Source organism: Ostrea edulis, chromosome 3 (assembly GCF_947568905.1).
Source record: "Ostrea edulis chromosome 3, xbOstEdul1.1, whole genome shotgun sequence".
In the NCBI taxonomy this organism is placed as follows: domain Eukaryota; kingdom Metazoa; phylum Mollusca; class Bivalvia; order Ostreida; family Ostreidae; genus Ostrea; species Ostrea edulis.
In genome coordinates, this window is record NC_079166.1 from 72,716,187 (window position 1) to 72,738,362 (window position 22,176).

Here is a 22,176-nt window from a genome sequence, read left to right on the forward strand (position 1 = left end):
ATAAAGAAGGATAGCCTTAGAACCTTGACCTCTGACTTTGAAAAACAATAGGCACCTTCCTCTCATCATGATGATCAAATATACCAAGTTATAATATCCTGGAGCTTACGGTTCGGTTTGTATCCTGCCCACAAGGTTTTCCTAAAAAGTGATACTACGACCTTGACCTTGAAAAACAATAGGCATCTTCCTCTCATCATGGTGATCAAATATACCAAGTTATAATATCCTGGAGCTTACGGTTCGGTTTGTATCCTGCCCACAAGGTTTTCCTAAAAAGTGATACTACGACCTTGACCTTTGACCATGAAAAACAATAGGCATCTTCCTCTCATCATGGTGATCAAATGTACCAAGTTGTAAAGTCCTAGGGCTTATGGTTCAGTCTGTATCCTGCCCACAAGGTCCGGACAGACAGACGGACGACGCCATACCATAATACGTCCCGTCTTCGACGGGCGTATAAAAAACTATCAGGCAGACACGCAATAAGCAAGTAGGCACACACGCTGACAGACAGTCAGGCAGAAAGCAAATACATGTACAGGTATCATATTACCCCGACTTTGTCAAGTCCGGTACAAAAAACTATTTCAATTATGCATTAACCAAATAAAGATCAGTAATGTTCTTACATGTACATGTCGTTTAATTTAGAAAACAACAATGAGCTTTGCAAACTGAAAACAAAACACTTTCTGATGTCTACCATCATTCATGTATAAAACTTACCACATACTTTTCCCTTTGTTCTTGTAAAAAAAAAATTATTTTCATCACATTTTCTCTGCCTTTCAAATGCCTCTTCTTCAGTAATTATTTCTCCAACATATTCTAGAAGAAAATCCCCTGCTCTGAAGTCTTTTTCGGCAAATACACCAAATCCTGCATAATGCAAGAACAAGTGCATTCATACAAATAGAGCACAAGCAACTCATCATTAGTTCACCTAAAGTAAACAGTACACTGTATGTATAGCAATAACATTTCTTTCTCATTTGCACTCAATTTCAGTGATTCAATATTTGGTGATACAAGTACTTATTAGGATCACATACATGTACAATACCATGCAATTACAAGCTTATGTGTGTCTGAGTTGATGGGTCAAACACACAATAGTGCCAAAAAATATCAATATGATTTTTCAAAATCTACTACATGTAGGTGAGCATTTATAATAGCACAAGCAAGCATAAATTCTTATTTCAAACCTTCTAAAAACCTCCTAAAAATATCTCTATTTAAAGTATATTCAAGAAAAGGTACCAATGTGGCAATCAAAATGGAAAGACCAGGGACAAAATTGAAAATAAATACGATCGACACATAAAAACACACAAAAAACAAGGAAACGCATGAACCCTAGAATCATCCTGGGTGAGGCCAGGTGTTCCAGAAGAGTGAGCACTTCATGAGTGAGTGCTCCACATGTGTCACTTGTCATGCATTTCTCAAAGTCAAATCAGGTAAGAGACCAGAAAAATTAGTTATGTAGCGCAGAGTATATCACGAGACAATTTTGAAACACTGATGCTGTATCTGTTAACGAGTTCGTGGTGTCACCCATAAAACTTTTTCATTGATGATATAAGCTTGGGCATTTGGTATCCCTGTGTCAACAGTTTTTTGGCAAGCAACACAGATCTGTTCAAGAAGTCTTTATACAAAGAGCTTCCTCTAGCATGTCTAGCGTAGCGAATCAACTGGGAAACAAATACACCGTACGCGGGAAAAGATGGAATGTTGCTTGACAAGTGTGGAAAGTTGACAATAGGGAAATTGTAATCATCACGTTTATCATATATCTTCGTGTTTAATTTTCCTTGCCTGTCAAATTAAAAAAAAAAGGTCTAAATATGAGGCAGAACAATGCGACTCCATACATGTAGTTGAGTTAATCTCAAGTTCAGGAGGATAAATGATATGCAGATACTTAGAAACAGTATCATTGTTAATCAGTCTTCGACGTTAACCAGCGGCCCGATGCCCGAGGCCAGTAAAATCGGGATCAGGCTTCTTAAAATATTAAACCCTGGAGTCCGGTGGGCCTGTAAATGTTTTCTTATATGTTCTGTATATATTACAAATAAAGCATGAGATTGACTCAGACTAAATGTCATGACTTAGTAGTCAAATTTCGCATAGAAAAATTATCAACCATACTGCCTTTTCTGAAGTATAGGGAGGGGGCTCGTCCGGGAAATTCAAAACCACCCAAGCGTATTTCACAATCACAACCATCCGATAAAAAAACCCAAAAAAAACCCTGTCGTACGAGGAGAAAAAAAACGAAAATTCATGCCCCATTGGACCGAGGGCAGTGTTCGAAATTAACCATAGACCGAGTCTATGTCAAATAGCACTGGTCTATGCCAACTGTAATTGAGATAGACCAAATTGTCTATGCCAATTTTCTAGATTTAAAGCAATAAAGTATCCAAGAGGGCCTTGCATGGTCAGTCGATGTCTGATAAACATTATGAGGAAAGGATATTACAGAAATGGAAAGAAAATACACTTTCTAAGTATATTAGAAGTAAATGAAAATGTTTTAAATTTGTGTTATTATTTTTTCAATGTTATGGTCTATGCCAATTCGATGAAGTCTAAGTCATTTTATCTTGGCATAGACCTGTGGTCTATACCAAGTTTTAAACCAATTTCGAACACTGCGAGGGTGGGCCTTGGCTAACATTTAAGTGATTCTGGAGAAAACAAAATGTTTTGTACGTGGTGTATACAAAACAGAGTTGAACATAAGCTGCTGATGTATCTGCGAGATTAATCAGTCTATGCGAAAGACATCGGACCGTACCGATGTGCAGTGCCTCAGGTCCGATGCATCATTTTTTACACCGGACCAGAATGTCCGATGTCTCAATGTCCGGTTTTGAGCTTTACTATCTTGATGCAGAGTTTGTTATAAGTAAAAAAAAAATAGCACACATCCAAATACGTAAATGAATTGATTAAAACCGCATGGACTGTCTAAAGTATTATACGGGAGGGATTCCTGGTATAGTATTACTAGTATAATAAATAAGATTCCCTTGGTTTTGCATTTTCACATGTTTCACTTTTTTACATTAGGTTTTTCGGTCTGACAAAATTTGGTTCGGTCCGGTGTGTTCATTGATTACACAGGACCGAATGTCCTGTGTGGTCCAAAAACTTTCGCATATACTGGATTAATATGTTGAAAAATAATATAATCCTTTTAATGTCAGTTGTTCTCTAACTATGATCATCTTGACCTGTATTTTCCTACAGTAGAACTGTGCATGTGTCTATAGAGTAGAATCAGCAGATAACAAGAGGTCAAATTAGAAAAAAAACATTTTGGGCCTGCAAAATATTGTTCGGGCTTGCACAATTATTATACTGGGACGCCCGAAGGGCCTGTGCTTTACAAAGTTTTTCGTGAAAACTGGTTAATACATGTAGATAAGACGTCATCTATGTATCTGAACGTTAGATTAGATTTTGAGGCTAAGATCTTGTTTCTTATGCGGAGTTGTTCCTGCATGAATTCAGCCTTGTAGGAATATAGGAACAAATGAGCAAGCAAAGATGATATAAATATGGTTTAAACTCACCTTTATAGTCAGATATATATTTTACTCTGAACCCATCTTTGTCAAGACCAGCCTGACACCACCATTTGGCATCTTCCTCAGGCTTCAGGCGTTTTACTTTCTGTTACAAATAAAAACATAAAATGAAAATATCATATATCAGTCAACACTTGGTCATCTAACCATCTTTTAATATCTCAAGAAAGTCACTCAATAAATTGGGATATAAAAAGGTGTGCACTGTCTCAAAATACAGACCCTGAAACGTGCTACTACACCTTAAAAACGAACCGAACCGTTCCGTGCAAGAAACGAACCGTACCATTCAAGAAACGTACCGTACCGTGCAAAAAACGAACCGTACCGTTCAAGAAACGTACCGTCCCGTTCAAGAAACGAACCGTATCGTTCAAAAAGCATACCGTACCGTGCAGAAAGCGTGCAGGATAATATTATGCAAACCCCGCCCCCAAAAGCCCGAAAGCGTACCGTACCATGCAGAAAGCGTGCAATTTATGTCACGTGACCCACTTTTTCAGCCACAGTATATTATTTTCACAATGGCGCCCGATGGGAAAGGAGGTCGTAGACTATCGCTGGCTATTCGAAGCATTATCCTCAAACATCACGAAGCTGGGTTATCAACTGTGAAAATCACCGAGATGCTTAAAACAAAGTACGATTTCAAAACTACGCGGCAAAGTGTTAGAAGATATCTAATTCGCTATGAGACGAATGGTTGTCTACTGTTGTATTCAATATGTACTTTCCTACGTACAGTGTCTGAATCATATGAGAAATTTCTAGACCGATTAGAAAAATTGTCACATTCTACACTGTAATATTTTCATTACTTTATTAGCAATAATTTTGACATATCTTTTTCTCTTCTACATTGATAACGACCCATATAGATAGATGTAGATTGGCGGATATATTATGTACACTAATAAACAATTTTTAATTACATCGACAGAGAAATAAATAGATACATACATGTGTAAAAGAATGTAAACAAGTTAAATTGATGCAAAGCATCAAATCGGACGCAAAAAATTATTCATTTCAGCATTTTTAAGTATTTCAACAATATATAGAAAAGGTATATGAAACATTTTTATTGCAAACTATACACTTGCCTTACTTTTCTGTTAATTTTTTTAAATTCAATTTTCAGTAATCAAAAATAAAGTCAGGGAAATGAAAATCGGACTTCGCGTGATAAAGGATAGGAATATATATGTATTATCATCATTTTATTTGATTCAAAGACAAATGCAACAGATATCTAACATTATTAATTATGAATGACTGAATGCTGACAAAAAAGGACGTACAAACTTCACGTGCAGATATCCTGGATCTTTCATAATGCCGATGATAAATCACAATAAATGTGAAGTGCAGAAAATAATCATGGTGTCATTTGCGACTTTAGTGTATTCAAAACAAAATTCACTTCTTCTTAAAAACTTTTCCAATTTAGGCACTGTAATTTATATCCGGAAACTTAATACGCTTTGTTTTTACACTTACGCACGCTCATGTCGGGGAGCAGTTCATGTAACAACTTTTTATGAAATCGTAAATTAATAAATGTCTGATGAGAAATGAAAAACAAATTGAAACGTAATAACAACCATTAAGACTTAGACTTAAGCAAATTCTAAAAACATGTATTCATAACTTTTATGTACGTTATCAATATGGAATTATTCCATCGAAGCAATCAAAAATAACATCTCATTTCCCCATGTGCACATTCTAACACAACCACAAATCCTGCAGCCGATAATCAAAGAGCCGAATAAGACCGATCGAGTGAAAACAAACTATCGAAACGTACAATTTATACGAAGTCAAAGCGTTCAGGCCACGCCCACCTCATTAATAAAACGTGCAAATTAATAAAACGTGCAAACCGTTCACAAAGCGTGCAGCTATTTTTAGCAAACTGTACCATGCAAGAAGCGAACCGTACCGTTCAAGAAACGAACCGTACCGTTCAGAAAACGAACCGTACCGTTCATAAAGCGTACCGAACCGTACCGTGCAACTGGTGTAGTAGCACGTTTCAGGGTCTGTAGATTATAGTGCAAGTCATGACACATCGTGTTGACATAAGTTTTAAATATCCTAAATAAGTTGGAGATATAGAACACACAAGAAATTAACAAAAAATGATCTAGTGACCTTAAAGATATGACCTAGAGGGTAGGTCATGACATGAATTGTATCATTTCATTCATATGGGTGCAGAGTCAGAGTGCATAGGAAAGTTGACAAAAAAGTGTCACAAGGACTGACAAATACAATTTTATTGCACTTGCCCAAGGGCAAGTAGCTATGTCAAAAATCACTTGCCCAACCTGCTGACCAATCACAATACCCCCCCCCCCCCCCCGAGATAAATGTTGAATATTGAAAGGAGATGTACATGTATACAGTTTCAAAGAAGGGCCTTGCTAAAGAGATCTATATATAGTAATACATATTTAATTATCCATACTGTGAAAAACATGTTGCGAATTGTGTGTGTGTGTGGGGGGTGGGGGGTGGGTGGGTGGGGGGCTCTGCATTTGTGTTAGCCTCCTTTCTTTGTTTACATTACATGTACCATATCCCCACCCCCACATAATGACGAGTTGACAGAAAAAGTTACAATATCTCTGGTGTCAAAGAATGAAAGTGATTGAACATTGGAATCATCTTTTAATGCAAGATTGTACCCACCTTTTGCAAAATGCCTTGACTTTCAAGTCCAGCTTTTAACTGAAAAAGTACAGATGAGTCCACTTAAAGGCATACACAATAGTTACAGGGGGAAATAACTCTGTTTTGCTATCACTAAGGCCATGGCGTCACAATATATTGACAATCAAAGCCATAACAGGCATGTAAACAAACGCCAGCGCGTAACAATCTAGGTAAACATCATAGTTCATTTTTAATGTCACAGTGATTTAATAAAAACAGGAAACGTACATCATAATTGCATGTAAATGGCAATGCTGCCGTCCGCCAAATAACGCGCCATTCATTGGCATGGGCAAAAATAAGATGAAAAAAGTGTTAAATAATGCCAAATATCTAAAAAAAAAAAAAAACAACAAGCGCATTGACCCCATGTTTTGAAAAGAGCATAAATATACGTGTATTATCATTTACAGCATATGAAATTATGAACAAATTGTCATCATGAGGAAAAATTTTAATTTGCCATTATCATGATTATGTATTGTATAAAAGGGTATAAATAATGATAAAAACTGCAATTTTACCCCATAAAAATTGGAAATTCAGTTCACAATGATTTTTTTTACAAGAAAATAAATTTAATGAATGCTCTCAACAATGAACCTCAAACAAGGCAGTTCTGACTTTTACTTTGCAAGAAATTTAAGTTTTTATTTAACATTAACATGATTAAACTGTTTTTCATGTATTTTCAAAAACACCCCCTTATGGCGGCCCCATAGCTCTGTAAATCGCGCATTATGAGGTAATTTTCTTTGCATATATCTAATGTTCATATCTTCAATGATACGTGGTGTAATTTTAAAGAAAATCTCATTGTAGGAAAAAACTGTTGTGTATGCCCTTAATCTGATATCAGTTGCTTAAGGTTATAACCATAACTACATACGATATACAACTGACATACATAATTATAATATTCTATAAATAGGGATTTTCGCCGTGATGTAAGAAATCAGTCACGTGACTTACTGGTTGGCAAAACATTTGAAAGTTTAATGGCCGAATGCTGAGTAAACACGAGCAAAACGATGGTTGTGTCATGTTGTGTAATAGGCTGTGCTAATAAATTTGATAAGAGTAGTCCGAAAAGCTTTTACCGCATACCCAAGAAGCAAGAATCAAGAAGAGAGCTCTGGATATCTGCAATTAAGCGTCAACACATCAGTGGTAAATCATGGGAACCAGCGGACATCTTCTGTACTAGTACATTAGTCATGAATTCCATTAGGAATTATTTACAAGAACAACTATCGTAATTATGCATTTATATTGTCCCATACTTGTAAGCATCTAATGATTTGTAGGCCTTCATAGACTCCTTTGTAAACAAAGATGGTGTGTCGATCAGGTACAGGTAAATATCACCGAACGTCAGATCTGGTCAGGTACCTGGGCTTTGGCTCCAATTCACGTTAAATGGTAAGGATCATGCAGAGAACAGGTACCACGGTTGTACAGCAACTTTACCGTATATCTCCTTTTCGCTTCTTCTGACAAAGAGTTCGCATATGTTGATAAAATATCGTTATCGGTAGACTTCTTCATACTAAGTGCCATTATCAATTTTTGGTTCTGCCAACCAGTTTACACACATGCCTGAATCGTAACGTCGCAGTACACTTCGGCGAACATTTCTATACATATTGTGTAGGATTAACATGTATGTATGTAAAATAATACACTAAATATGCAATAAGTATAACTAAGTATACATGTAACTCAAGTATTATACATATGTATGATTATTTTGGGTGCAGAGTTAGAACCTCAATAATGAATAACGAATTTAATCAATATCAATTTTCATTTAATCAACTAATGATTTGGAAAATATTATAATAAAAAAGTAAACAATAGTGTTTATCTACAGTCAGATACATCTGAGATCTTTTCCTATATAAGACTATGTTCAACTTTTGTGTCATAGTACTGACCTCATCCCGAATTTTCTCGCGTTACCATAAACGCTTGCTGTGCTAGCTATAAACTTGAGATTTCTGGATTTGGTGAAACGTACAAAAAAACAACAACAACAACAACAAAAAAAACCGTGGAGTTATGCATAATGAAAATTTTTTATAATTATTACTGCTCTTGAAGAGTTGCTTTGGATTGCATATTTAAAATTTGGCTAAAAGACAGCAAGCTTTTTTGAAAAGCTAATCATTGAACGCATTGATACTTATTAAAGCCGACAGAAATATAGCTGTGTTTTAATATGCACTATAAAAAAAATAATAGTTGATTTGTTTATCCTTGTAAACTTACCATGCGCTTCCCGTAAGATAAATTCGCCATTTTCCGCTCAATGTGACTGGATACGGAACACAAAACTCCGAGCCCGAGCGTTAATTTCGGAATCGTGAAAATGAAAATCTCATCGAACAACAAAATTTAAAGTTTTTAAATAATAAAATTTTAAATAAAGCAAGTGTCCAGATATGTGCCTATTAGTCATAGAAACAATGTTTAAAAACCGAAAATAAAATATATAGTCGATTTTTGATTTTTCACAACGATTTTTGATGGTCTCCCTAAGGCAGGTTTACTTTATTTTTCAATATACAAAGTCTATAATTAAAATTTATTTTCTGTCCTTAAAACCTGAAAGCGCCTACTCCTGATAACGCATTCTATGAAAGTACAATCTAAAGATACTACTACATAAGATTTATCCTTGAAAGTACAGTGAGTTGGCACCTGCACGATGCTAAAATATTAGGGAGACCAGATTTTTTCCCCCTAATCCTGCGGTCTCCCTAATGCAGATAATTATATACCATTGGTCTATCTAAACATGATTTCATATATATATATATATATATATATATATATATATATATATATATATATACATTTACAATAAATGTCTTGGAATTTCGGGTAATAGTTCGTACGTCGATAAATTGAAATCAGAAAATTGAAAAAAATTTATAGGGTCGTTGGATATATTTAGGGTCGGTCGGGCGACCTGAAACAAACATTTTTTTTGGCCTTATTTCCTTCATTCTAATTGTCCTAGTATGGCCAAAATTAACTATACTTTTCAAGTTATAATGATTGACATATTATTATTAAATAACCCCTTTGTGTCCAAGAGAATTTCAATGATTTTACCCAGGAATCTACTTGTCAGATTTTTTTCTTTAGTTTACTGACAATTTGTCCTTTAATGTATATCAAAGATGCATACCTGCTGGAAAAAAATATGTTGATGGCCTTTTCAAGTATCTCCTTGTATGATGATTCCACAGGCATATCCACTGTTCTACTTCCACCACCAGTTTTCAGTTTTACTTGAATGTACTTGTTCCTCTCAATGTCAAAGTGCAACCACCCAATGCTTATTTTCATTGATGTTTTTACTTTCCTTGTGGCAGGTTTCTGTAATTTTATGTTATATGGTTAAAGTTATTTAATCCAACTTTTCACAAAATGACATTGAATCTGCTATATATATGTATTGCTACTAGCCATAAATTAGGTTTAGACCTCTTATATACATGGCAGACCAAAGCACACTTATTCTAAAAAACTAAATATAAATCAACACCCAAAAGTGCTGAGGTCTCAAATACGAATCAATTTGACTACTTGTGCACAATTTCTTTCAGCAGAAATTTTTTAAAAGAAATCATTCTATATGTAATTCTGTGTTAAATTTTGAACCCATTGTGGTCCCATCTTGGAGGCTATCATTTGAATCCAAACGAGAGTCCCATGGGCCACAACACTCACCTGAGTCAATATGTCCTTGCTATTCTTTATCAGCATATTTTTTTCGATCATATATTCCTTTGTAAAACTTTGATCCCCCATTGTGGTCCCACCCTTGGGGTTAATGATTTGAGCAAACTTAATTGAATCTACACTATCCGAAGATACTTCCATATGTAACGGCTAGTCCAAAATTAGATTGTGTGCAACTATCAATAATAAAATATGTATTGATGAACTTAATCATCATTTGATCAACTTAAATATGTAAAGAATCTTTGTACATTCATATCGTAATGATTTATATACGGAAACCCGAATTTCCTCTATGCGAAGTACATGGCAACAACAGTCCTTAATAAATAAGAGATTTTACTCGGCATCCTTACCTGACATAACACTGGCATCATTTCCTAAGTGTTTCCCTTACATTTGTACCATCCTATACCCCATGATATATCCATAACACAACTTATTCCCAAACTGAATAAATCTCCCATCTCTCCAAATATGGCGCTAAAACATGCGGTACCACGAAAGTCGCTCGTGCTGTAATTCGGCCCTCTTCAACCGTTTGCTATAAAAGCCAGGCATTTGAGACCAAGAGAACAGAAGAGAAGAGAGAGACTTAAGATACACTTCTCACTATAGAATGGAGCCTGAAGAGCCCAAGAGGATGGTAATTAATCAATTATCACTATTGTAGTGTATTACCCGGCTAGGATTTGGTGCCAACCTTTTGTGATTATTAGTTTTTGATCCGGCTGTACTGTTGCATCTATCCGGGTATCCCATTGAACCCGGTTAACTTTATATACTATTCGGGTTTCCCACATTTGTTTTATATATATTATCATAATTTATTATTTCATTAAATATATATGTATTAATTAAGCCCATCTCGTGTTTGGTTTTAAATGATTCAAGGTAGATCTCAGAAACAGGAGACCCACGCATAAAATTATTGTAACCCAAGTCATTTACGGACGAAACGTTACACATATCAATATGTAGAAAAGTTTTCCTATATTCCAATGTTAAACTAATTTATAGCCAATTGTGGCCCCACCCTTTGTCCCCCCCCCCCCATTTTTTGAGTGTCATCTTATTTTCACAAACTGCAGATTAACTCCCCTTGCTAAGGGACATAAGAAATAGGATTTTTGTGTCAGTGTGACAATTGCTTATGCTAGCCTAATTTCACAATAGGATTCTGTATCATATCTTATTTACAATGTGGCAGCTGGAAAGCTCATCTGCTGGGTGTTCATTCTATCATTGGATTTTATGGCAAATTTTAAGGTGCAACCTTATTTTTCTATTTTTCTATTTTATTATGTTATATTTATCAAGATTTATAAAAATTATAGAGATCCCAATGTCATTCTTGTTTAGGTTGTCTGAGTTGTAGTTTTGATACTCGGGGATCTCCCCATTATAGGGGTTGTAAATAAGTTGTCAACTTCTTCAATTGTCATTAATAAATGGCAATTTTCAAAAAACTATGTATTCTTTGTTAATTGCCAAGAAAAATAACAAAGCTGCGGGACATGAGAAAACCGGTTTCTTCGAATAGTATTTTATATTCTTATAACAATGGAGAGCATAAAAGATATTATGTACTGTAAAAATGCATAAATGCTCATGGTAAATCTTTTTGAATATGTCTACATCATTATTTTACCACAGAATAATTTGAATTTTTGCATGCACTATCCATTGCTTCAAAATTGTCCACCATATTCTGATCCTTCGGAGTCATTGGATTAAAATAGTGTTAGACTGATTGAAAAAGAATGGGGGGGGGGGGGGGGGGGGGCTGGGGTGTGAACAAACCCTAATGGGGGCCAGTGGCCAAGTCATTGGAAGCTCCAAGGTTATAGGTCTTTTTATATAGTTTTTTGAGTTATTTAAGCTAATCTTTTAAGCATATAAAAGCACTGTCTAACATAAATAAAAGGACTTAGTTGTCTTTACTAAATCAAATGGGAGTGGGCTCCCTTGGACCCCCTCTAAATCAGCCAGTGCCACTTTAATATTAGTAATTAATTAACCCTTTCCATTTTAACAATAAACAGTGCATTCTAACTATGAGGAAAAAAAACATGATACATATGCTTTTTTGCTAATTTTTTTTTAAAGAAAAGATAAATATATGAAAAATCCTTGACATTGACATCAATGACAATCAACAAAATATAATCTTGAATGTTCAGCTCACATAAAAGAAAAATACAAGTACCTTTATATTCAAGTTCGACTTCCTGTTTCGGATGTTTTCCACAAGACTTAAAAGATTGGTGCGTGGTGAAGAAAAATCTGAATCTATAAACATATTAAAACAAAGAATCAAAAGTTTTAAGAAGATCAAAGCTGATGGGTCTTTTCAATCACTGTAAATGTTAAACTTTTCCATGGTTGTCACTATATTTCTTGACATACTTTAAGTACGCTGGCACATATTTCCATGGGAAATTTGTGACCGCATACATAGCGGAAATTAATACCACGAGGAAAAAAGTATTTCCACAGTACCTAAGTCCACCTTTATGGAGCGCCAAATTAACATAAACTTAAATAATTGAATTTATCTTCAATTATATGAAGATATCATCAATTCAATTATTGCTCTCTTTAATTGAATTAATGCACACATTAAATAAATTATTGCTCTCATCAAAGGAATTAATGCGCGCTTCAATTGAATTATTGCTCTCATCAATTGAATTAAAGCACGCATCAATTGAATTAATGAGAGCAATAATTGATTTAATGCGCTCATTAATTCAATTATTGCTCTCTTCAATTCATTGGTTCAATTGATGCGCGCATCAATTGAAATAATGAGAGCAATAATAGATTTGATGCACACATTAATTCAATTATTGCTCTCTTCAATTCAATTGATGAGAGCATCAATTTCGTACAAATATTGCTCCCAATAATTAATTTAGAGCTAGGTATAAATAATTTGATGATCTCTTTAATTCAATTGAAGATATCTTTAATTATTTACAATGCTTTTGTATAAGGAAATAATGCGTGCATCAATTCTTTTAAAGAGAGCAACAATTCAATTAAAGAGATCATTAATTCAATTGTGGATATGTTGAATTGAAGATATCTTTAATTATATAGTTGCTCTCTCTGAAAGAATTGATGCTCTCTTCAAATGAATTAAAGATATCATTAATTCAATTGAAGAGAGCAATAATTGAATTAATGCGTGCATTAAATCAATTATTACTCTCTTCAAATGAATAAATGGGCTCATCAAATGAATAAATGGGCGCATCAATTCAATTATTGCTCTCATCCATTGATTTAATGCGCACATTATATCAATTATTGCTCTCTTCAATTGAATTGTAGCGTGCATCAATTTAATTGTTGATATCATTAATTCATTTGAAGAGATCATTAATTCAATTAAAGCGCGCATTAATTCAGCTGAAGAATTAATGATATCATCAATTCAATTAATGCGCGCAATTATTTGAGTTTATGTTAATTTGGCACTCCATACACTTTTCACTTCTTTCCAATAATATTTATGCATAACAGCCATGTATTTGTACAATTTATACCATTGGCAAGTAAAATGGGATATCTAAAATGAACACATGCATAAAATAAAATATTGTTTTTGAATGAAATCAAATTAATAGTCTTTTTACCTCACTGTATTTGGAATATTAAATTGTAGTGCACTACTGTACATATCATGCATAGTAAATACACATTAATGCTATTGTGCTAGAGAGGAATACAATAAAGGGGCTCATCAGAATAGCAAACCACAAATATTTTTATATCTTACTGTTCAAGGACAATGAAGGAGAACCAGCCAGAAGTGATTGTCCAGAAGTCAGAACAAAGAGTTCAGAGCCTGAACTCAGAAGCTGGAATGCATCTTCATCTTCTACCTTACAACCATCTGATAGGGAGATGTTGAACTCTGAGCTGGAAATTTCAAACTTTGATTCTACTGTAAAAGAAATTTTTGAATTATGAAGATGTTATGATCAATATCATTTATATAAATATGGAACATTGCATCATACTCTACAAGCAGTTGAAGCTGAGAAAAGTTAAAGGTAGAGATACTCACGTGTCATAATCTGAGCACTAAGCCCATGAAGTCCTACCCTCCCCCCTCTTCCCTCCCATTTGAGCATAATGGCAAAGTGCATTTTTTGGCAGTAGGAAAATGAAATTCTGAAAGATTCAGTGAATTTCATTTGGAGGTTTAGGAGGAGTTGTGTTAACAAAATCTTCAACATCAAAGTCCTTAGTTTGTTATGGGAAACCCCAAATATCTGCTCATTCAAAATGTAAATTAGGAGGTACTCAATGGAACTATGAACTAAAGATTCTGTGAAAGTCTCATTAAATTTCATTCAGTAGTATAGGAGGACTTGTGGGTAAGAGATATTGGGTACCTTCATTATAATAGTAAGAAATCGGCAGTGTCCATGTTTTGCTAGTTATAGGGAAACCTCAAACATGGGTCCAATCAATACATGAAATAGGAGATGCACAATGCCATTTGTAATAAAGATTTTGTGAATTTTTCATCAAACTGCATTCAGTAAGTTAAAGAGGAGTTGTGGATAAGGGATGGTGGTATACTGATGAACAGACACCCCATCACTATATACCATGCATGCACCACTTTTCATGCAATGTTATTTTCACTAATTAAGAATTAGATTCCAGTCAAGTGATCTGTACACATTTTTTTCTTAATTACAAAATGCATATACATTGTATACCTTTCATTTTCAGCTCTTCCAATTTTTGTGCTCCAAGGAGATTCCCTGAAGTTTTGTTAAAATTCCATACTTTAAAGATCTTCATTGTGTTATCTACAAAATCATTTTTTTTAAAAAACATTGTTACTGTTTCTCAGTTTATAAAATGTGCAGTATATGTGCATATCATAACACTAATGTGTGCAAAAATTTCCAGTTCACTAACTTATAAAGTAATGAGAGCAACCTGTCCCCACAGAATTACACAGATGTGTAAAATATCTATTTTTCATTCTGCAGGGCTCTATATTAACTTCTTTTTTTTAACATTATGTAACATATATTGGCATTTACTTAATATTGATGAAATACTGATTCATACAATCTTCACCCAGATCTAAAAAGCATGTGAATTGATTATTGAATATTTCTTTCAGTAATATGGACAATGATTTGTGTAAATGTTGTAGCATAAAATACAACATATTTAAATATGGGTTCATAGATTCAGTCGAATCTTAATTTAAAAAGAAACAACAACAGTGGACTATTCCACAAAATATTATCCTACAGTACGATTACATGGATTATGACAACAAATTTCATTCTATTTCAACAATCCTGGTTCGTGGAAATAGAATCGATACAAAACCCTTGGTATGCGACGATTCCAACATGTATGCAAGGTGAAGATAACGAACAGTGATCAATCTCATAACTCCTATAAGCAATACAAAATAGATAGTTGAATAAACACGGAGCCCTGAACACATCAGACGTGGGGTCAGGTGCCTAGGAAGAGTAAGCATCCCCTGTTGACCGTCGACCGGTCACACCCACCATGAGCCCTATATCCTGATCAGGTAGACGGAGTTATCCGCAGTCAAAATCAGTGTGCCAAGAACGGCTTAACAATCGGTATGAAACACGTCAGACAGCATTTGACCCAATGATAGGTTGTATATAATTTAAAATCTGTACAGGAAGTCGTACAAAATCTTTACAAAAGAGTATATATTGTAAATAAGATAAGCTTTTAGAAAACAATGAAATCTTAATTTAAAAAAGACAGAAAAGGAAAAAAACCAACCAGTTACTTGAAACAGAGAACTAGTCATATTTTTAGTCACAGTCGTAACGGGGGGGGGGGGGGGGGCATATAAACTTACAACACTAAATAAACAAATATATGATGGGGTGCAGGTGTGTGAGTTAATGTGTGCCCGAGATTGAGTATGAGTATAGAGAGTACATAAACATTTAACTTACCATCATTCTTGTAATCCATCGCGGTGCATCTAGGAACCGCGCACCTCTGTCTATGCGCACGTGCTTCGTCAGGGTACTGGGTAATGAGTTCCGAAATACATTTTATCTAATATCTAATTATAACTTATCTCGTTGTGTGGATGGCAGTATTTGACAATGTAACAAATTTTAGTCACGATGCAAGATAAATTATCTGTTCTTGTCGAGATAGCTATCGCAACAAAATGAGATAACTTATCTTGACTACACGAGATATACTTCGGTTTATGTCGAGAAAATGAGAATATTATCTTGACTTGGCGAGATAGTTATCTTGACTTGACGTGATATCTTATGTTGACAAAAATTATCTGGATGGCATAAATATGCCACCATACTAAACGATAAAAGAAGCAATTTCTACCACTCCCGGAGAAATTAATAACAAAATCTTTTGCGTCATTTTACAAATTTCACCTTATCAAAAATGATAGAAAATACTACAAATGACTTAAATAAGAGACATATTTCAAGCCCTATAAAATCTGTAAAATCCCGAAGCTTCAGGGGGCTTCGCACCCTGGGTCCCCTCAAGCCCCCCCCCCCCCCCAGATTACCTGCCTCATAAAGTGGCGCCACCCGTAACCACAATTCCTGGATCCGCCCCTGCCTAGTGGCTGATAGATGCAGTAAAACGCGCTAACATTAAACTCAATCGAGATGGGTGGACAGGGATGAATATACGCCCCTTTCTCCATCGGGATCAAACCCTAACTTGATGGTACAGTCATTTTCTATCAGATTTTGACACGTTTGTCGACCATGCAGGCGCGTAGCTGCCTATACGCAGGTACGCGACTGCGTACATATCATTTGAGAGAGAGAGAGAGAGAGAGAGAGAGAGAGAGAGAGATGGGGGCAGCAGGTTCCATCGATTCCATTGGACACCAAACGTTTTCCTTGTACCATTTTTATACGAAATAAATGTTGGTGTTTCATAAAAAAAACGTATTTGTGATATTGCAGCACGCACACTCAAGAACTTCGCAGTGCATCTTGCTATGTACACGTAATACTTAAGTCATAAGACAATAGTGTTTTGTATCATACTATTATTTTCAGTAAAACCAAGAATAAAAGATTTTTTTGTAATACCTATCTGTAAATCAGTCTTATCTTCCAGAAAATGCTCAAATTCTACTAGGAAAAATTGTAAAACAAATCACATTCCCATAGAATATCTTCCATTGTTTCCTCTTCAGAATGACCATGATTGCAGTACTTTGACTCAATTTTTTGTTTGATTTTGAATAAAAAAGAATTTGTAGCTAAGATTCGGTTTATAATTCTGTATTGAAACAATTTGATTTTGCTATTTTTTGTCACTCATTTTATGAATTATTTTCTATTCTTTAGTGTTACAATGTAGCATTCATTGCATTTTGTTTTGCCTGGTTTGATTTATAATTTCATAAAAATTATTTTGATTTGTTGCATTTCAACACTGTATATATGTTTGACATAATCAATGGATTTGTGAGCTTTTTCTTAGTTTAGTCGCATCCACAACTTTCACCCAAGCCTTAACAGCATGAATAATGCTATTATATTCTAAAAAAAATAATCTTTGTATTTCGATAAGTATTGCAAAACGATTCAAGACAGGACATGAACCATCTTCATTGATAATATTATTAAGTTGTCTGATGCCGCTGTCAAACATTTGTTTATTATAAAATTGTTTTCCACCATCATGGATATTTGGGTTATAAAATAGAGATGCATCAGTAGCAACATCAGACGTTTTACTACGGTTGTGTAATGTAAGCCATGATTTAAATACATCTATCCAAAATTTATTTTTCAACGTTTTCATTTTGTAATGTACGGTGTATTCAATTCCACAGTTTATCAATTTTCTGAAGTCAAACTTTGGAATAAAATGTTCCATCCATCCATTTGAAAACATGAGATAACTTATCCAGAATAATTTTATATAGATGCTATAAATGCTATTAGGTTTACCATTTTTAATCCCCATGACCCCCTTTTTACCCTATGCGTTTAATTATTCCATATAAACAAGAATATCTTTTCTAATTCCTTAAGAACAGAAGGTTTTTCGATTGACATTAAAACATGGTTAGTAATGGTAAAAGCCAATGTCTTAATAACTGTAATTTTCCCTATGGAGTTTAAAACCTTTTCTCCCATTGTTTGATTATTGATTTAATCTGTATTAAGTTTGGTTCATAGTTTATTTGTGGTATCTTATCTAATTCCATGTCAAAATGTATTCCCAACAAAGTAAATCTGGTGTACCCACCTAAACCTGTAATTTGGCAGCAAAGTTTCATTGCTATATTTTTGGGAATTTAACCATATTACATGAATGATTTTGATAATTGATATATACATGTAGTCCAGATATTTCTAAAGTTCTAAAAGTTTCTGTGAGAGATTCTTCACTGTCATCAAGGAGAGGTAAGGTATCATCAGCCAATTCCAATTGCAGTGAAGTACTTGTTTTCGATGTAGATGCAGGATTACCTCCTTAGTCTCGAAATGTTGTTTAAAATTTCAAAACAAAACTGATAGTTTTAATCTCTCTCTCTCTCTCTCTCTCTCTCTCTCTCTCTCTCTCTCTCTCTCTCTCAGTTCTCGATATTTCTTTTTAGAAATGGTTTCAATACTGAGTTTCTTGTGAGTGTCCGCAATCAATCACTTAACTAACAATTATTATGAAACACGTCAGACAACATTCCACCTAATGACAGGTTGTACAGTAAATTAGATCGGTATAACAATCCTGAAACCCATGTGACGTAAACACCATATGTATAATAGGAGATGATTGGATATTAAATGGAATAATCAATTTATAGAAATATTTTTTGAAATGCAATATTGAAACTTGATAAGGAACTATGACGTCGAATATATAAGAATCGCACGTGACGTCACCTGTGTACGGGTGGAAATCTAGTCATATTATTGCCATGAATAGCTGACATTCGCTTTGTTTCGTTTACGTACATGTAACTTAGGTAACCTGCCAAGTAACATGTTTACTAATCACGAGTAAATTCGATGTGTTTAGTCTCATTGAAACTTCGGGGATGGGGGAGGTCTCGTGCGAGATCGCAATGAAATTGTGTGGACTCAAATGTGTTTTTTTCTGAACTCGGAAGTTAATTTTAAGGCAAGTGGTCACGGAAGATATTAAAAATCACCATTTATATGTCCATGTAAACACACCTGACATAGCCAAATAGGGAATCAGTTTTCCCTGCATGTGACGAAAAGCTCGTGATACGTTAAGGATAAAATAATAATAAAAAAAAAACCAACAACCGTGGGTTGGAATATCCCTCTCATTCTCAGGAAACAAAAGCAGTTCCGGTGTGGTATGACAACGGGGAATAGCGTCTTTCTCGGATCTAAAGTTTGTTATTTTGTCGGTGTTCAGAAGGTACGATGTTTAAAATGCTAATCAAAGTATGAATAGATCATTGTATCACATTTATTTCCAAGAAAACAAAACTATTCCTCAACATCTTCGCTTCGAAAAAAAAATCACAATGTAAGTAAGTAATTTTATTTATTATAGTGGCATGTGTACATATATTCATATATCCAATTTTATCACAATATACAAATCAATAAACACCCGGCCCGTCGGGCCTATATGCCACTTTAAACGTTGATATAATAATATATAATGCAAATAATTGCGCATAATAACATTTTCTATAATTATATATACATACATGTGTATACATGTATAATAAGTATATAATGTATAAATAGCTCAGTTGTTGATTTTTCCAAATATAATAGATTGTCTAAGAGAAAAGGAGGAGTACAAGTATTTTGCTAATTGTCTTGGGTAGTTTGTTATTAACATTCGAAGAACCTCTACATCTGACATTGACATTTGATCAAATCCCGTGTTTTCAAACAAAGTTGTTCTGAGTTTAGAATACAATGGACAATAGAGTAAAAAATGAATTTCGTCTTCCGCACAATTTAATGAACACAATAAGCATATTCTTTCAACAGCAGGTTCCCCATAATATCTTCCCGTCTCTATTCTTAAAGGTAAAATACCACATCTAAACTGCGACATAATTGACCTAAAGTATTTTGGCATATCCAATGTTACATAATTTTCTCGACCAAAGGTTGATTTTATAGACACATAAGTTCGTAATTTAGGTACTTTAAATACTTCATTTTTCCAGATATTTGAGTAATAGTAATGCATATTTGTTTGAAGAACATTCACGTCTATTAACAATTTTGAGTCAAAATAACTTTCCAGTTCCAAATTTTGCAAAATTTCTTTCAGAGCACTACACCAGTTGTTTCTACATATATCATAATCCATTTCAAACACTTTTCTAGTAATGCGTTCACTGTCAAATAACAACACTCTATTCCAAAATCTTATCATATTAACCCTTCGACGATATTGACTGGGTATCCACCCCGTATCTCCATAGATTGCCAATAAAGGCGCAAAACGATGTACTCCCAAAAAATATCTAATGGCTCGATTTTGAACATTATCTATTGACTGGGATTTTTTGAACCCCCAAACACTGGACGAATAGTCTAATATAGGTAAAACGCAAGAGTAAAATAATTTTTCGTAAGCAGTGAATCCAAATTCTTTATTATTGTGTATTGTAGAAATAATTTTTCCAAGTGCCCGTCCTCCAGCTTTAGCAAGATTTTCTGCATTTTTTGTAAAATTTCCAGTGTAAGTAAATATGATTCCAAGATATTTATAGCTATCTACTATTTCTAATGTATTTGTTCCAATAGTGAATTCAAACTCTGTTCCTTTTGTTCTAGTTTTACGAAAGTGCATACATTTGGATTTTTCAGTATTTATAAGGACTCTCCAACGCCTGCACCAGTTGTGCAGTTTTTGTAACATACATTGTAATTCTTCCGGTGTCTTAGCTATTAAGGCTATATCGTCTGCATATAATAAAACGGACAGCTTTTCATCTGCGATATTTACACCCACATCCAAAGAGTTTATTTCATGAACAAGGTCATTTACAAAAATCGAAAATAGAGTTGGAGATAAGTTATCCCCCTGTTTAACACCAGTTTTACAGCTAAACCAGTTTGTAAGTTTTCCATTTACTCGAACGCATGACTCTGAAATTTGGTAAATATTCTTGATCGAGTTATACATTTTACCATTTACATCATTCAACAGAAGTTTATACAGCATCATGTCTCTATCTACAAAATCAAAACACTTCTTTAGATCAATAAATGCAACATACAGATTTTTATTATTCTGAATTAGACTGTTCAAAGTAAATACGTGATCTTCACAGGATCTCCCTCTTCTAAAACCATTTTGTTCATCTGCCAAAATATCATTATTCTCCAAGTAAGTAACAAGCCTTTTATTAATAAATGCACTATAAAGCTTACTGATACAGGATAGGAGACTGATACCTCGGTAATTCATTGGCAGGCGTTTGTCCGAGGAGGAATCCTTAAGAATAGGATATATGATAGCTTTCCTCCAGATGGAAGGGATGATACTTGAATCAAATATAAGTTGAAAGATATTACGTAATGTTTTAATTATCATTGGGACTTTTAGAACACTATATGGAATTTCATCATACCCACTAGCAGATTTAGATTTAGAGTGCAGTACAATATCAGAAATTTCTTCCAGCGATATATCATAATTTAATTCTTCATTGCAGATGAATGATTGAAGTTTCATATTATTTTCCAACCTTGTTTTTTCTAGCCTTGAACTATCGTAATGATCTTGAAAAAAAATCAGTATTCACGCTACCGTTATACAAATTTTGGAAATCAATTTGCCATCTATTTAAAACTTCTCGTTCATTAGTAATGATATTTCCATTTGTATCTGTGACCTCCATTGGAATATATATTGTATTTCTTGGTCCAAGCTTTTTGATTTTATTCCAAAATTCATTTGGGTTTGATGAACTCATATTCTCAATGTCTCTAGCTACAGTTTTCTTGTAAGAGCGTTCGGTGCGCCTAAGGGCCTTGTCAAAAATATCCCGTGCTTCAATGTATTCTCGTCTTAGGGTCGATTTAACATC

General features: G+C 34.3%; 1 protein-coding gene across 2 annotated transcripts; it reads right to left on the minus strand.

The window, feature by feature from the left end:
* Window positions 1–642: 642 nt before the first annotated feature.
* LOC130052811 (uncharacterized) lies at window positions 643–8,795 on the minus strand. Of its 2 annotated transcripts, XM_056158855.1 has the most exons (4): window positions 8,607–8,795; window positions 6,312–6,350; window positions 3,600–3,699; window positions 643–885 (listed from the first exon to the last, which is right to left on the minus strand). In XM_056158855.1, exons 1-4 carry the CDS (start codon window positions 8,634–8,636, stop codon window positions 716–718), a joined length of 339 nt encoding a protein of 112 aa, XP_056014830.1. In that variant the 5' UTR covers window positions 8,637–8,795; the 3' UTR covers window positions 643–715. The 2 variants fall into 2 exon arrangements, 1 of the variants encoding a protein (XP_056014830.1); XR_008801198.1 differs by lacking the exons at window positions 643–885; window positions 3,600–3,699; window positions 6,312–6,350 and adding an exon at window positions 7,953–8,335.
* Between the last annotated feature and the right edge of the window lie 13,381 nt (window positions 8,796–22,176).

Bases quoted from the DNA above. Each gene is read 5' to 3' on its own strand.
- LOC130052811 (XM_056158855.1), bottom strand. From the start codon at position 8,636: ATGGCGAATTTATCTTACGGGAAGCGCATG. The intron at 6,351-8,606 runs GTAAGTTTACAA...GTACTTTTTCAG, and splicing joins TATCTTACGGGAAGCGCATG to TTAAAAGCTGGACTTGAAAG. The intron at 3,700-6,311 runs GTGGGTACAATC...TATTTGTAACAG, and splicing joins GTCAAGGCATTTTGCAAAAG to AAAGTAAAACGCCTGAAGCC.